Source organism: Macrotis lagotis, chromosome 7, assembly GCF_037893015.1.
Source record: "Macrotis lagotis isolate mMagLag1 chromosome 7, bilby.v1.9.chrom.fasta, whole genome shotgun sequence".
Lineage (NCBI taxonomy): Eukaryota > Metazoa > Chordata > Mammalia > Peramelemorphia > Peramelidae > Macrotis > Macrotis lagotis.
Genome location: NC_133664.1, coordinates 89754383 through 89770428, shown reverse-complemented (window position 1 = coordinate 89770428; position 16046 = coordinate 89754383). Strand labels below are relative to the sequence as shown.

Sequence of the window (16046 nt, the reverse complement as noted above, 5' to 3'; positions counted from 1 at the left end):
AATAATGGGAGAGAGGGATAGAATTTGGAACTCAAAACTTTGAATAAAAATCTTAAAAAAAATTGGAAAAATAAAACAAAATTGGATTTCTATAAGAAATCCTGATTTTTTGTTAAATAGGAAAAATGAAGCCAAGAGAATGGACAGATAAGTGCAAATCATTGTCACTACTGAGAAAACAGCTCAGAGAACCTGGTTCAGCAAAATCAACTTTGAATATGAAGGATAGAGAGCACTTATTTAGAATGGCTTCTTCTGTGTCAAGACTGTGCCTAGTATTTAAGGAACAGGAGTACTTGAAATAAGGAACAACTCTGAATCTCAAATTAATATAACAATCATAGTAACAGGGCCAACCTTAAATAAATTGGTGGGTTAGTTATCTTTTTAACTTGAAACCCCTTCCATTTCTCATGCCCCCATTCTCTTTGCTCAGTACCTTCATGCTTCCCATCATATTTTTAAGGGAAATTCCTGGGGTCTCTTGAGATGGTGTCAAACTCAACCTTCCCTCCATATGCACCAGAGATTTTTTTCATTCTCATCCCTAGTTTCCTACATCAAACTGATCTATCCTACATTCAGTTCCTTTAGGGCGTCAAAGGGGAATGAAATGAATCTTGGCAAACCAATTTCTAGCTGAAATAGTAATGGATGATAATTCCTAAATGTTATAACACTTCCAAGTAATATTTGCATCTCAACAGGAACTTACAATAACCTAAACCAAAAGACTGAATGATCTGAGAATTTCAGGCTTTATCACCAAATGTTTATTTGAAAGGAAAAAAAAAAACAGAAAGGCAAGTAACACCCTAATTATAGAAGAGGAAACTTGAATGGGAATGAATAGCCAAAGACTTGTAATAAAAATATAAAGAGAGTAACTAAAACATTATAACATTATATATTGAGATTCATTTATTTGAATGTCGATAATTGTTAATCAAATTTAATTAGGTATATTAATTGTTATTGTTATTTGTTGTAACAAAATTAAAGACCTAATCACATCACGTAGGCTTATGGTTGTTTTGCTTTTATATATGTCACAGTCCTCTCTCCTCAGTTGTCAAAATAACATTTGTAAGGTCTCTACCTTCAGTCTGACTATATCATCACACCTCTTAGACACCCTAGTTCAATTCCAAGTTCAGCTCAAGTACTACTTCCTACAAGTGACCTTTTGGAACTCTCCCAGTTATCTTCCCAACCAGTGACTCTTCCTCACTCGGCAACTGTTCTAGAGGCTGAATAATTTTTGTATATTATCTATTGACTATGGTGCCTCCACCCTCAGGAGAGTGGAAGAAAGTTGAGGGAAGGGTCTTTTTTAGTGCTAATAGAGTGACTGATTCATAGTTGGCACTTAATAATATATGTGTGAAATTTAGTTGAATGTAAAACGGGCCCTGTGTAAAAATGCAAAACTCAAAACCAAAGGATTGGTGAGAGAATGTGAATATTTCCTCTATTTCACAGGACAGTTGAGTGGAAAAGGATTCCTTAACTATTATTGTAATAGCATTATTGTAAAAATGGTAGCATAGAATTATTATTATTATTATTATTATTTTATTATTGTTATCATCACCATCATCATCACAATGTGCTTGTGTCTTAGTTCCAACATCTCCTGAAACTGTTTCAATTACTAACCTGTGGTCATTGATATTTCATTTTTCTCTCTTTCTACTCTAGGATTATGGTGGGTACCTGAGTACTTACCTTCTTCCAACAAAAGTGGAAAATCAAGGTCAAAGTCAAGGTCCAGTTTTCACCTGTGGCTCTGCTCTCTCCCCCATAACAGACTTCAAATACTATGGTAAATAGTCCTTGTCACCAGGGGGGAGGAATGGAGGATTGGTACAATATCTTTCAGCCTCATTGCTTCCCACACACACCCTCAGCTCAAATCCTTATTTCTCCATCCTCAATGACTCCAAGTCCATTATAAAAGCAATTTGAGGGTTTCTGGAATGCAGGTAAAACTCTTTTATAATGTACCCTGATGGGGGAAGTGTCCCCAAAAATATCCGACTCCTTTTCTACCTTTCCATTCTTTGCTCCTCACCCTCAGGTGGTGCAGTAGCTAGAACAGGCTTGGGGTAAGGAGGGTCTAAGTTCAAACCAAGTCTCAAAAAACTTAGTCCCTGGGCAGGTCACTTGACTTCTTTTTGCCTCAGTTTCTTCTTCTTCTGAAAAATGGGGAGAATCATATCACCTGCCTCCCAGGATCAAATAAAGTAATACTTATCAAGGGGTTTAGAACATTGCCTGGCTATATAAATGTAAACTATGATGATGATGGTGGCTATTCTCCTCCTCCTGGTTTCCCTAGATTCCTTCAAGACTCAGCTCTAGTCCTACCTTCTGCAGTAGGCTTTTCCCAGTCTCCCTCACTCATTTCTAACATAATACCTTCTGAGTTGTTTTCATTCTATCTCCCTGCCTAAAATGTGAGTTCCTTGGTGGCAGAGACTATTTCTTGCTTCTCTACTCTACCCAGTTCCTAGGACATAGCTAATACTTGCTGGCCTTCATTACAAGAAATCACATTTACATTCTGCAGGATCATACAATAGATTTAGTCCAGTGACTATTAGTGAAAAGAAGTACTTGAATCCAGGTGGTTCAAGTGAAGTGAAAGGAGCAAGCCTTTGTGCCCATACTTTTGCTCCCATTCCTTTTTTTTTTCCCATCATGACCCTAGATAGATTTGTGGGCAGCTAGATGGTGCAGTGGATAGCACATTAACTTTGGACCCAAGAGGACAGGAGTTCAAATCCAGTCTCAGACACTTGTCACTTACTAGCTGTGAGACCCTGGGCAAGTCACTTAACCCTGATTGCTTTGCTTCCAGAGACATCTCCAGTCATCCTGATTCATATCTGTTCCCTGGACCCAGATGATTCTGGAGGAGAAAGTGAGGTTGTTGACCTAGCACAGTATCCCCCTAATCAATTCCAATTCATGTGCTTGTCATGGCATCACCTCCATGATGTTGTGATCTTCTTCAAAAATGAAGATATTAGATATTAGATAGATCTGCAATAAAAGTTGAGAGTTTTAAGTATACTTGGCTATTTTCTGAGGAAGGAGGAAGAAAGTTGAAATGTAGTTGGATTTTTGTGGCAGAACATGAAGGATTTGAATAGAACTAGTGTAGACTAACATTCTCTCTCTCCTCATGGTTTGCAAATCAGCACCCAATCCTGAACTTTCCTTATGTCATTATGAGCCATCGCCAAAAATGTTGAATTGACTGTTTGTGTTATATTGGTGTACATCTAATTTCTTCCATATTACTGTCCAATTTTCCCAGTAGTTTTTGTCAAATAATGTGTCCTTATCCAAGTAACAACACAATCTGCCCCATTCCTAGAGAGCTCTTTATCACCTCTGTCTCTTAGAATAATCCCTCATTTCTTTCAAAGTTTAGCTCTGCTGTCATCTCCTAAATAAGATCTTCCCTATCCTTATCCCCAAAATTACACTGAATTTGTTTTATATATATTTTAATTTTGTCTTTATAACTTGAATGCGTATTGCATAATGAACACTTAATGTAATCGATAAGCCATGATGTGAAAAGTCACAATAGTTGAGTTTTTTCCCTTTCAAATGTCTTTCTTTTATTACAGATTTAATTTAAATTTTCAGCACCAAGATTACTAGGAATGTATAGAGGTTCTGACAAGAAGGTTGAATCTTCTAGATATTGGAGGACTCAACTGAAAACACTTTTTTGTTTAAACTTTACAGAAATATTTTTAAAACTTATAACTCCATTTTCCTACCTAAGTAGGATCTGGTGGAGAAAACTGACTCTTGCCTTGACAGATAAGAAAGTGGCAGTGCCTAGGGTATCTGAACATGAATATTCAATTATACAAAATTTTGGATTCATCTAGAGATGGCAGGGGAAAGATATGGAGTTGCATGTGTCTTGAATTTCTTAAACATCTCCTGGCAGTAATCTTTATTTGATTCTTTTCCCTTATGGGTAATTTCATTTAAAACACATTTATTAAATACTACATACTATAGTTCTATACTAGGTCTTGGAGCTCAAAGGTAACATTGTCCTGACTCTCAAGAAGCCACATTCTAAAGGACATAGTTTTAGGAGGGAGAGCACTAATAAACTGAAAGTTACTAGTCTTTGGGGATTCATTCAGGAATCACATTAATATAGGCCCCAGAAACCAAAGACTTACTATTTAAAAAATTCCAAAGTGCTCCTTTTAAAAATGCTACCACAGGAATGTTACTTTATTCAAGCAAAAAGTCCACTAGATGAAAATGAAGATCCATTTTGTGAATGAGAATGGGCAGAGTATCTGTTTTTCCAGGGCAACAGATAGTTTGCTAATATTTTCTTCTTCTTTCCAAGCTTCTGCATTTTCTGAAAGATACTTGGGCCTCCTTGGAATTGACAACAGAGCATATGAGGTATGTTTGGTCATAGTGATCCTCATGACAACTGCCCCAACCTGGAATATTTCCCTTCACTATAGACAGAAAGCATCATCATCATTCGGTGCCCCTCCAACCCTTAACCCCCAATTCCCTAGAATCCTCCATTCTTTTTTCTTTCAGACACCTAGTGATCTTGTTGCCTCTCCTTGAAGTGCCCCATGTGCAATAAGAGCTAGACTGGTCTCCTGATAAAGGAAATCCAAAAAAAAGCATTAAAGAAATGGTGTCAGAAAAAAAAAGAAATGGTGTCCTCTCTACCAGGTGGAGGAAGAGGGAAAGAATATGAAATATTGCATATGCTGTTAGTAACAGTTGATATGTTGCTTTGGCTGAACTATATTTCTCTCTAATTTTTGATGGTTCTCTGAGTAAAGGACAGAAAAGACATATTTGGAAATGAAGGTAATATAAAAGCATAGGAGTGATAATTTTTCTATAAAAATAAAATACAAGGGACAGCTACTATCAGAAGGCTAATAAGCCTGGTACTTTGGCACAGGGATCCATCCCAAGTCAGTCCCCTGAAATCATATTACATATATGTGTCCCCCATTAGTGCAATTGAATTCAATCAAAAACCTATTTCGTACTCACTGGTTAGTAAACTAGTGAAGCATCCTTTGCTAATAAGAAGTAGGGGGTGGCACAATGGAACATGCTCTGGGTTCTAGTCCCAGTTCCATCCTTACAAGTCATATAACCTTGGGCAAGATCCTACTTCCATGAGCCTCGGTTTCATCCTCTCACAGCCAAACTGTTGTGACACTCAGTAGAAATCCAAATGTAAAAGCAAATAAAGGAATAGGAGACCAGTGGAAGGGGACTAGGCTGAAGTCAGAAAGAGCCAGGTTTAAACTCATCACTCTGCTCCTTATCTGGGTCACCTCAGGTGAGTCCCCTAATTGTTCTGTTCCCAAGATCCCACATCTATACAATCATAGGGTTGGACTTTATCATTAGTCACCTCCAGCTCTGGAATAACTGGTAATTCCTTTCTTAAACCATCTTTGAGTTAAAAATATCTGCATCAGGGAATCCTGTTATAAGCAGGGATTTGTTCATAATTAAACCACAGAGGTGAAAGTTTTTACCTGAAATAATTTGCCCCACCTCTCAGACCTGCAACAGGTTAATGTTTGTTGACTGAAATGGTGGTACTTTGGAGTAAGGGAGAGGAGGAACATTGTTTTTAATACTTTTTATCTGGTGAACAAAGGTAAGTATTAACAAAGGGAAACTCTGAATCATGGGATTATTTTGCCTTTCACTTCCAGCTTCCACTATAGCCCATCTTTTTGAGTTGCTGCCCATTTTAGGCAGGTAGTTTTAAAAGTTTTAGGGTGGTTTCAAGCTTCAATAGCTTAAAGGCTTTGGGGACATCCTATATGTGCATTAAAAAAGAAAAAACCCTTTATTTTTATGCTAAAAACTACTAACTCACACCCTTGGGCTGTGCCTCCTTCCAGATGACCAGATTAGCACATCGGGTGTCATCCCTGGAAGAACAACAATTCTTGATCATCCATGCAACTGCTGATGGTAAGTGATCTGAACAATGACTGGACCATTTACCCGGGAATAAGTTCAGTTTTAATGGTGATTATGACTTCTGACACACACTTCCTTTTCCCCTTCTACAGAAAAAATCCATTTTCAGCATACAGCGGAGCTCATTGCACATCTAATTAGAGGAAAGGCTAATTACAGCTTGCAGGTACGGTATATGTGGAACAGACCTGTTTTTCTCATTTAGAAAACATAATTGTGTTATTGCACCCCAACTGGGCTCAGTCTCCTCCTCCCCTCCACTCATACTGGCTAGCTGGATCCCCAGAGGCAGCCAACTATTTCTTCATTTGGCATCCCAGGGACAACCCTGAGGGCTGGAGGACTTTATTACTATCACTCATGTGCCCCCCAACAGGTTTGCTCCCCCTTGATTACAGCCAGTCAGATTCAATTACCTTTAGAAAGGGTCTAGGATGGTCTAGTAAAAACAGCCAGAACAAAAACACCACCTCTCACACTCATACAAGGTCACTGGGGAGAATGAACTCAAATGTGGAGAGTACATGTGGCCAAAGGAGGAAACTTAGGCTCTTGGTTATGTACTCAATTCTTTCATTTTACAGATGGGACCTGAACCCCAGGGAAGTTGAATGACTTGCCCAAGGTAGTAAAAGCATCAGAGACAGAATCTCAACCCAGACCCAGGGCTTCACTTAACTAGCTCAGATATGAAAGAAAAACAGACTAAATAAGCAATTCAAGGGCTTTTGTAGCACCCACAGAATCTTGCCATTTGAAGAGACTTCAGTCTTTGAATTTAGTCATTGAATCTAATGCCTATTTGAATGGAAATATCTTTTACAGTATCCCTAAAATATAGTTCTCAGCCTCTGCTTGAAGATTTCTAATGAGGAGTAATTGGTAGCTTCCTACCTCAGTCTATTCCATTGTTGGACACTTCCCATTCTGTGCACATTATAGAAAGATTTCACTTAGGAGGGCACACCAGACTCTCCCAGTTTTCTCAGCATTCTACCCAACAACAACAAAAGTATCTTGTATTTACTAGCCAGGTTGTATAGCCTTAGAATGAACTGTTAGACAGCAGTTCTTTGTATATTATCAGCATATGATAGGTAGGTACTTACTCATTTGTATTGGTAGACTTCCCCTTTCTGCTTGGGGATAGGAGGAAGGATGCACCTAATAAATCATGAATAACCCCATAATGAACAAGATAAATTAGTATCAAAACATCAGCCACAAAAGGTTTTACAATTCTGTGGAGCTTGTGGGGGGCCATTAGGACTTTGTTTTTAGTGGCCTGTAGAATAAACCTGCACTCACTTATATTTGATCAATTTAGAACAGGGGTAGGAGTAGCTGAGATCTGGCACTCTAAGATTTCAACTGGGATCAGTTAGGCAAGAAATATTTATTCAACATCTATCATATGCTGGGCACTGTGCTAAACAGTGGGGGGGGGGGGGCAGGGAGATACAAAAAAGAGACAAAAGACAGCCCCTGGTCTTGAGGAGCTCACAATCTAAAATGGGAGATGATAAATATCACACAACCAGGTTATAAATACTAGATAAGAGAAGCTAATTCAAAGAGGGAAGGCATTTAAATTAAAAGAGGGGTTAGAAAATACTTTCTGTAGAAGGAATTTTAGTTGAGATTTAAAGGGAGCTAGAATATGGCTTTGCCTGAGAGCCAAGAGATGGAATGTCTTGTTTATGAAACAGCCAGGAGAACAGTGGATTGAAAAATACATGGAGGGGAGTAATATGCAAAAATACTGGAAAGATAGAAGGGGGTTAGATGATGAGGGATTTTGAATGCCAAACACAATATTTTTATCTGATTCTGGAGACAGTGGAGAGTCATAATTTATTGAATAGGAATGCCTATTAGGTGGTCTGGAGGCAAAGCCATTTAATTTAACCTTTTTAATTGAGTTCTAGTCTCACATCCCACATTTTCATTTGTCTGCTAAATCTTTCCAACAAGATGTTCTTCCAGGGCTTCAAATTATACACACTTACATCCTAATCCAAGATCACCCCCAGAAAATCTTTCCCAGTTTCTATAAATTGTACCCCTGAATGACTAGCTCAGTCACTCTGATTACCATATTTGATTTTTCCCCTTTGACAAACTTGTTGCCAATTCCTATTGATTATCCAACTATGAAATTTCACATATGTCTTTTCTCCTATCCTGACTTTTCTCTTTGTTTCTCCACTCACGTTGCCTGCGTATTTATAATCACCTGGCCAAAAAAAAAAAAAATCCTCCTGTTTGAGTCATCTGCAAAAACCTTCAATGGTTTCATCTTGCTCACCAACTACAACATATGCTCTTGGCTCTGGCTCTCTCCAATCTAGGCTCAACCTGACTTTCCAGACTTCTCTCACATTACACTTTTTCATATTTTCTTCATTTCATCCAAACAGAACTCATCATGATGTTCTATTTTCCCATTTCCCTTTCTTGCCTCTGTGCATTGCTCATATTGTTATCCATGCCTATTTATCATACCCCTTTTCCAGTGCCAATCTTCACTAAAATGGAAAGTTTCTTTCCCTCCTCTGATCTTTCAGTAACTTTCAACAACTCCTTGAAGTCAGGGACTATTTGTCTTTGTGTCCCCAGCATTGAGAGCCTTGCACAGAGTAGATAATTAATGTTTATTGATTATTTTAAAAAATTCATGTATAATAAGGGACTGGCCAATGAGGGCTCAGTCCTTAGGATTGCATTCAATATGATCTACCCACTATATATTCATGCAGATGCTTAGTGAGCCTATTTCCAGAAGGACCCAGAGTATTGGCAAGTAGCTGTTTTCTGCTTAGTGATGAATAGACCTTTAATTGACTGCTGAATCAGAACTGCTTAGCCATACAAAAGACTCAAACAGATGACATCGCTCTCTTTTTCCCTGGGAACTTTCCAGTAAAAAAAGGAAAAGAAATACCATGAATTGCCAGGTCATATGAGTTTCATGGTAGCAAAGGTGGAGAAATAAGGGAGCCTCAGCAGTATCTGCTATTACTTTCACCTCTTCTAAGCCCTCTGCATGACTGGGAACACATGGTACCACCTCTTGCTGAATGTATTTTTCTTGATTTTTAGGCAAATGCATATCAGATGCAAAAATGGAACAGACCAGGTTATAACCTTGCATTCAAGGCCAGTAGTGATCCATGTGGGGAGAGGTAGTAGTAACAGCAGTAGTTATTTCTGCAGCTGCCTTATCTCCCCCCCTCAAGTCAAGATAAGATCATGAACCTCCCTCTCCAGGAAGCTCATAGCATTTCTTCTTCCTCACTAAAGAAGCAGCCAGAAGAGAGATTTCCCCTGGTCAAGCCTTTTGTATGCAAACTCCTAAGTCAGTGATGAATTTAATGTCTTCCAGTACTGAATAGTAAACCAAAAGAATAAGATATTTGTCCATGCTCTGCATGAAGGAGAGGAAGCACTCCCTCCAGCAATCATTTCCAGAAGCAGGCTCAACAAGCTTCCATGTGAATGCCCAGGTTGTCTAGTCTCCCCTTTACCTGTGTCCATATCATACATTTATGTTATGTGTGTATAGATATAAATATAAGGGATATAGATAGAATATAAATGCAATATATGTTACACATACACATACATACAATCCAACCAGGGCAAGAGTTATCTTTCATTTCATTTTTATAGCTCCAGGATCTACCTATCAGTGGAAGGCTTAATAAGTATTTGATGGGCTGGACTGAATTTTTGTAACTAAATGAAACAGAGCAGCCAATAGGGCACAGGTTACTCTAAATTATGTCAGCTAGATTTGGAATTGAGTTTAAATCCCTAGAAACTTGAATCATTTATGTGACCTTGGACAATTCCCTTTACATCCATTGGATTTAAGTTCTCTCGTCTGTAGAATAAAAGATTTGGCCTGGATTAGCTCTTTCAAGTCTAAATACTATAATCTTAGCAACTGAAATACTATAATCTTAGCAACTGTATTACTTCAACTAAATTACATAGAACCACTCCCAGAGAGGCAATGTGGAAAAAAATGGAAAGTTGAAAGACAACATGCTTTTGAGTTCTGATTGAACCTTCTATAAAATAGAAGTCATAACAATTGTACCAATATTTTTTAAGTTTCTGGCTATGTTAGTTTTCTTATAGCAATAATAGTCACTGGACAAATTATGATTAAGAACAGTTGTCCAAATTATTCATCCTTAATACATTAAAAAGGTGATGAATAATTGGTTGAATTTATTCTTTGATTCGCAAGAGAAGACTCTTTGATTTAAGAACATTCCTTCATTTAAACTCTTCAAAAGGGCTCTTCTACCAACTTCCAATATATATCTTTGGAAAACTCCCTATTTTTTTAAGATTTTCTTTTTTTGCAAGGCAATGGGGTTAAGTGGCTTGCCCAAAGCCACACAGCTAGATAATTATTAAGTGTCTGAGGCCAAATTTGAACTCAAGTACTCCTGACTCCAGGGCTGGTGCTCTATCCACTGTGCCACCTAGCTGCCCCTAACTCCCTATTTTTCATACTCTTTCTTTCCAAAGGTAATTCTCCTTGGAAAAGGATACAGATGCTGAGGAATTACAGAGCTTTACTTCTCACCATTGTCACTAAACCATCCACCCCCATATGCAATTTTTTTGATATACTTCTTTTTCCCAATATATCCTTTTTTAAATCCTTTTTTTTATTTTTCTTCACCAGCCTCAGCAACATCTGAACTTTAGCATTCCTGATACATTTTTTCACAGCCATGGCATGTTTTTATATTCAGTATCTCTGAATGCCCTTGTTTCCATCTTCAATTGTACCATCATTAAATAGTAGATTAGAAGTCACATAATTTGGTCTTTATCCCTATATCCTTATTGACCTTAGACAAATCACTTAGCTTCAGTGGACCTCAGTCTCCTGATCTGTGAAGTAATAGAAAGATAAACCAGATTATCTTTAAAGTGCCTTATAGTTCCCCTAGTCTATGCTTTTGCACCAAATATAGAGTGAAGAGTAACCATTTTATTCAATAAAATTGTTCAATAATGTATTACTGCAACTAAATCACATAGAACCACACTCCCAGAGAGGCAATGTGGAAAAAAAATAGAAAGTTGAAAGACAACATGCTTTTGAGTTCTGATTGAACCTTCTATAAAATAGAAGTCATAGCAATTGTCCTAACCTTCATATTACGTCCTAAAGTTTTTTGGAAATATGGAAATCTATTAAATATCGATAGAGACTACACTTGGAATAACATTAAGATAGTTAACTCCCAGCTGAGAAACCTTCTACCAATGCAGATCAGCACCATCTCTGCAACTTACAATCTTAGAGAGTTGCCAAAGGCACTTAGACTGTGATTGGTTAAATGAGAGTTATTTGAGCTAGTAAGTACTATTGAATGATGATAGTTCTAGAACTGAAGGAGACTCAGAAGCCAATTAATTAAATTCCCTCAATTTATAGATAAGGAAACCGAGGTACAAAGAGGTTAAGTCTAAGTCATAAGGATGATGATGATGTGTGACCTTCATTCATGTAGAAGACCGTGACATCAGGGAGGTGATGTCATGATAAGCATGTGAATTGGATTTGAATGACAGGGTGCTGTGCTAAGGTTTTCCAGCCTTACTTTCTCTTCCAGAGCCATCTAGATCCAGTGACCAGATATGAATCAGGGTTAAGTGGCTTGCCCAGGGTCACACAGCTAGTAAGTCAAGTGTCTGAGGTCAGACTCAAACTCCTCCTCCTAACTTCAAGGCCAGTGTTCTATTTACTGTACCATCTAGCTGCCCTTGATCATATGGACTGTATTAGCTGTAGAACTTTAATCCAAAACCTCCTACCTCTGACCCTAACTACAGAGAGTTCATCTGAGCTAGGAAAGCTTCATGGCAGAAGGGGATCTTTGATTTACATAACTATAATAATATTTATATTTTCATAATATATACATAGATATATATAATAATATTTATGTTGCATAACTATAATAATAAGAGCTACATTTATATAGTACTTTAACATTTGAAAAATACTTTACAAATGTCCCATTTTATCCTCCCTTCACTGGGAGGTAAGAAATTTTATTATCCCCAATTTATAAGTAAAGAAACTGAGGCAATCACGGAGAAAGTAATTTGCTCAGGGCCAGAGAGCTAGTAAATTTCTGGGGCTAGATTTGAACACAGATCTTCCTAATGCCAGCACTGGCATTCTAAACACAGCACCACCTATTTAAATGGTGCCAAATGTACCTTCTTATGTTAACCCTTCAGGAAATGTGAAGTTTCTCACTGAAACTGTGTCTTATGTTCTCTTCCTGCCTTCCTTTACAGATTTACCCAGATGAAAGCCATTACTTTCACAGCTCCTCCCTGGAGCAACACCTTTACCAATCCATCATCAACTTCTTTGTGGAGTGTTTCAGGATTCAGGACAAACTGCCCACAGTCACAATGAAAGAAGAGGAGGAGGAGGACTAATTGTGCATCCACACCAAGCACAAAAGTGGTTCTTTCTATCTAACAATATGCAACTGAAAAGAGTCCTTCCCCTCCCCTCCCCTTGCCATTCCCCCAGGGGAGGAGCTGGGGAAAGAAATGTTATGTTAGCATGTGTGTCACAGAACTGAAGGCAGCCTTCCTGCTCTGTCTCAGCAGCAAGCTCCTTCCCAAGAAGAGGGACATCACGCATGACGGGTCCGACAGAGACTGCTGTCTGGAACGAATATAACTCCAAGGCATCACCTTCTCTTGGCCACTGAGTGACTGTTGGATTATGTGCCCTCACCCACCCCCCCCTCTACCGCAAGGAAGAGTGCTTATGGATCAATGGTAGTAAAGGTCCGCCTGGAGGACTTCGAGATTCACTGGCCAGATCACTGGCCCTTTAAACCCAAGCTATCCAACAGCATCATTGAAGCCCACCTCCTGCATTAGAACGCCATTGTCAGCAGCATCACATTGTGTCCGATGATACTGTCATGGAAATTTAAAAAACAAAAGAAACCAACCAACAACAAAGATTATAGCACAATTATTTTAAGGGTATTTTAAAGATTCATCTGTTTGCTTGCTCTTTCCCATCATTAGAAGATTCAGTGTTACTACCAGGCTGCTTTGAAGAAGACAGACACTGGACTGTACAAAGTATCATTGTAGTTATGCTAATGTTTAACCTTATGTAATTAATTAGTATTTTTATATAGTTTTTATCGGAAACTCTGTTGTCATGGAGTTCTTTGGGTTTGCTTTGCTTTTCCCCACTCTGTCCATCTGCAGGCTTTTACCTTGTTTGGATAAGAAAACACCTACACTAACTACTTTGTCTTTAAGGTCATGAGTCAGACACATTGTGGAGGCATTTCAGAAAGCTGAGGGATGGAAGAGACCCCGAGCACATTCATTTGCAAGAGGCTGCTTTCCCACAGAGCTTGATTTGGGTCTGGGTTTAGATTTGCCACTGTCCGTTTCCATTCCATTCCAAGAACTAAAACTGTCAAATCCCATTTCTCCTTAAGTGGTCTTGTCCGTTAGTATCACATTTGGTAAAAATGACAGGGCTTTGATCCCATCCTCTCCAGTCTTATTAAGTATGCTCAAGTCACAGTAACCCTTGTAGAAGAAAAACCTGAAGAAAAAAAAAATTGTATAAGAACATGTCAGAATTGGACTTCCTTTCCTGGGAATTGTTCCATTGCCCTCCCCTTGGAGTGGTAAGGTTGATGTTGCTATCTACGTTAGCCTTGTAAGATATACTCCGACCAAATGTACAGCCAATATTCATAGTGTATATTTCATTTTGTTGTATATATAAAGGAATGTATGTCCATCATTTGTGGAGTCACCCTGCCCTACTCCCTCAGCCCCCCCGGCAATATTAATCTTGTGTTCAGAGTGCATGCTAACACTCTTTGGCTGATCTGAACTCTTTAGAAATGCTAGTTGGAAATATATCAATTACTGTCATTTCCTTTCTCACGTGTTGACAGCCTGAATGTCAGTACCAATTTCTTTGACTTGCAATTGTCCTGTGGGTGACCTCAACATCTGACAACAGTGAAGACATATCAAGGATGCTTTTCGGTGGTTGGGGATTTCAGCTTCACCTTTAAGCTTTGGCTGTCAGTTGTAGTTAGGTCAACTTGGAAGACCTTCATGGGGTTTTCTGTTTGTTTTTTTTATTTTCGGTTTTTGTTTTCTAAACAAAGGAAGGTGACACACACCACCATTTGTGAAGAGATCGACCCACTGACAAACAGGACCAATCAGAATGCTATGTGTTCATGCTTTTGCTACTCCAATGGGCTCGACTGTCAGCAAAGCCAACCTGATCTGGAAGGGGAACCCGGCTCTGGCCATGAGATGTGGTAGGAGGGACGTTAGGATGTGGCATGGTAGCGTTTGTTCATCCATGGAATAAAACATTATTTTACCACTCGGATTGCTATTTTCTTGTATAAAACCATCATGATCTCAGCTTGAGGAAAGAAGCGAGTATTTCAGGGGGTTTCTTATGGTGAGCATTGAAAGATGAGTTGGTATATTACAATAGAAAGAGCTCAAGGTTTGGAATCAAATCCTATAACTACTACTTTCTAATCTTGAGTAAACCATAAGTGACTTAGACTAGATTGCCTCGGTGACTAGCGGAGTGTACCTAGATCACATATTTTATTCATAAAGCCATAGTAGAAATAGTATTTCTACTATGAATAGTAGAAATTGATAACTGATATTGGTTTTAAAAGGATTAGGATAGCATACATCATATTTATTCAAACACTCCTTTCCCCCATAGCATAAGGCACCATCTGTCCCCCATCTCTACTAAAAACAAAACCATAGCTAACATTTATATTTAACATTTACAAAGCTTTTTATATAAAGTACAATAGATCTTATTATTTTACAGATAAGAAAAGTGAGATTCTAAAAGATTGTGTTCTGACCTGATCCCATAGCTAATTGGTCAAATTCTGAATTGGCCCTCAATTTTTTCCTCCACCACAAATACTTCAAGAAAAAAATCAATTTGACTTTCTCATGAAAAGAGATTAAAAACTAGAATCCTACTAGGAAAAAATGTTGTTTACAACAAATTTATTTGAAACAGAGAAATATACACAAAGTAAAGGTAAAAGGCTGAAGCAGAATATATTCTGTTTCAAGTGAAGTAAAAAAAAAAAACCTAAGGGTAGTAATGTTGATCTTAGACAAAACAAAAGCAAAAAAGAGATCCAATTAAAAGAGATAAGGAAGGAAACTATGTCTTGCTAAAAGGTATCATAGGCAATGAAGTAATATCAATACTAAACACATATGCACCAAGTGATATAGCATCCAAATTCTTAAAGAAGTTAGGGAGTTACAGGAAATAATGGCAAAACTATACTACTACTAGGGGGCAGCTAGGTGGCGTAGCGGATAAAGCACTGGCCCTGGAGTCAGGAGTACCTGGGTTCAAATCCGGTCTCAGACACTTAATAATTACCTAGCTGTGTGGCCTTGGGCAAGCCACTTAACCCTATAGCCTTGAAAAAAACCTAAAAAAAAAACTATACTACTAGGGGACCTCAACCTTTCTCTTTCATAATTAGATAAAATAAGAAAGAAGCTAATGAGGTGAATAGAATTTTAGAAAAGTTAGATATGATAGACCTCTGGTGAAAAATTGAATGGGGATAAAAGGAACATACCATGTTCTCAATGGTACATAGCAACTATACAAAAAATTGACCATGTAATTAAGGCATAAAAACCTAAAGCATATAAAATGCAAAAAGGTAGAAATATTCAATGTTTCCTTTTCTGATCATGATGGAATAAAAGCTACACGTAATAAAGGACCATGGAAAGATAACTAAAAATAATTGGAAACTAAATAATCTAATTCTAAAGAATGAGTGAGTCAAATAACAAATCATGGAAACAATAACTTCAAGAGAATCATAATAATGAGACAATATACCAAAACCTATGGGATACAGTCAAAGCAGTTGCTAGGGGAAATT

At 38.0% G+C, this 16046-nt stretch overlaps 1 protein-coding gene across 1 annotated transcript in view; it reads left to right on the top strand.

The window, feature by feature from the left end:
• The window catches only part of DPP6 (dipeptidyl peptidase like 6), a 1027554-nt gene extending 1013092 nt beyond the window's left edge, over positions 1-14462 (top strand). The window contains exons 21-25 of the mRNA XM_074195237.1: positions 1702-1825; positions 4397-4455; positions 5949-6021; positions 6123-6196; positions 12370-14462. Coding sequence (XP_074051338.1) covers positions 1702-1825; positions 4397-4455; positions 5949-6021; positions 6123-6196; positions 12370-12516 — 477 coding nt within the window. The 3' untranslated portion in view covers positions 12517-14462. The remainder of the gene's footprint in view (positions 1-1701; positions 1826-4396; positions 4456-5948; positions 6022-6122; positions 6197-12369) is intronic.
• The last annotated feature ends 1584 nt before the right edge of the window (positions 14463-16046 follow it).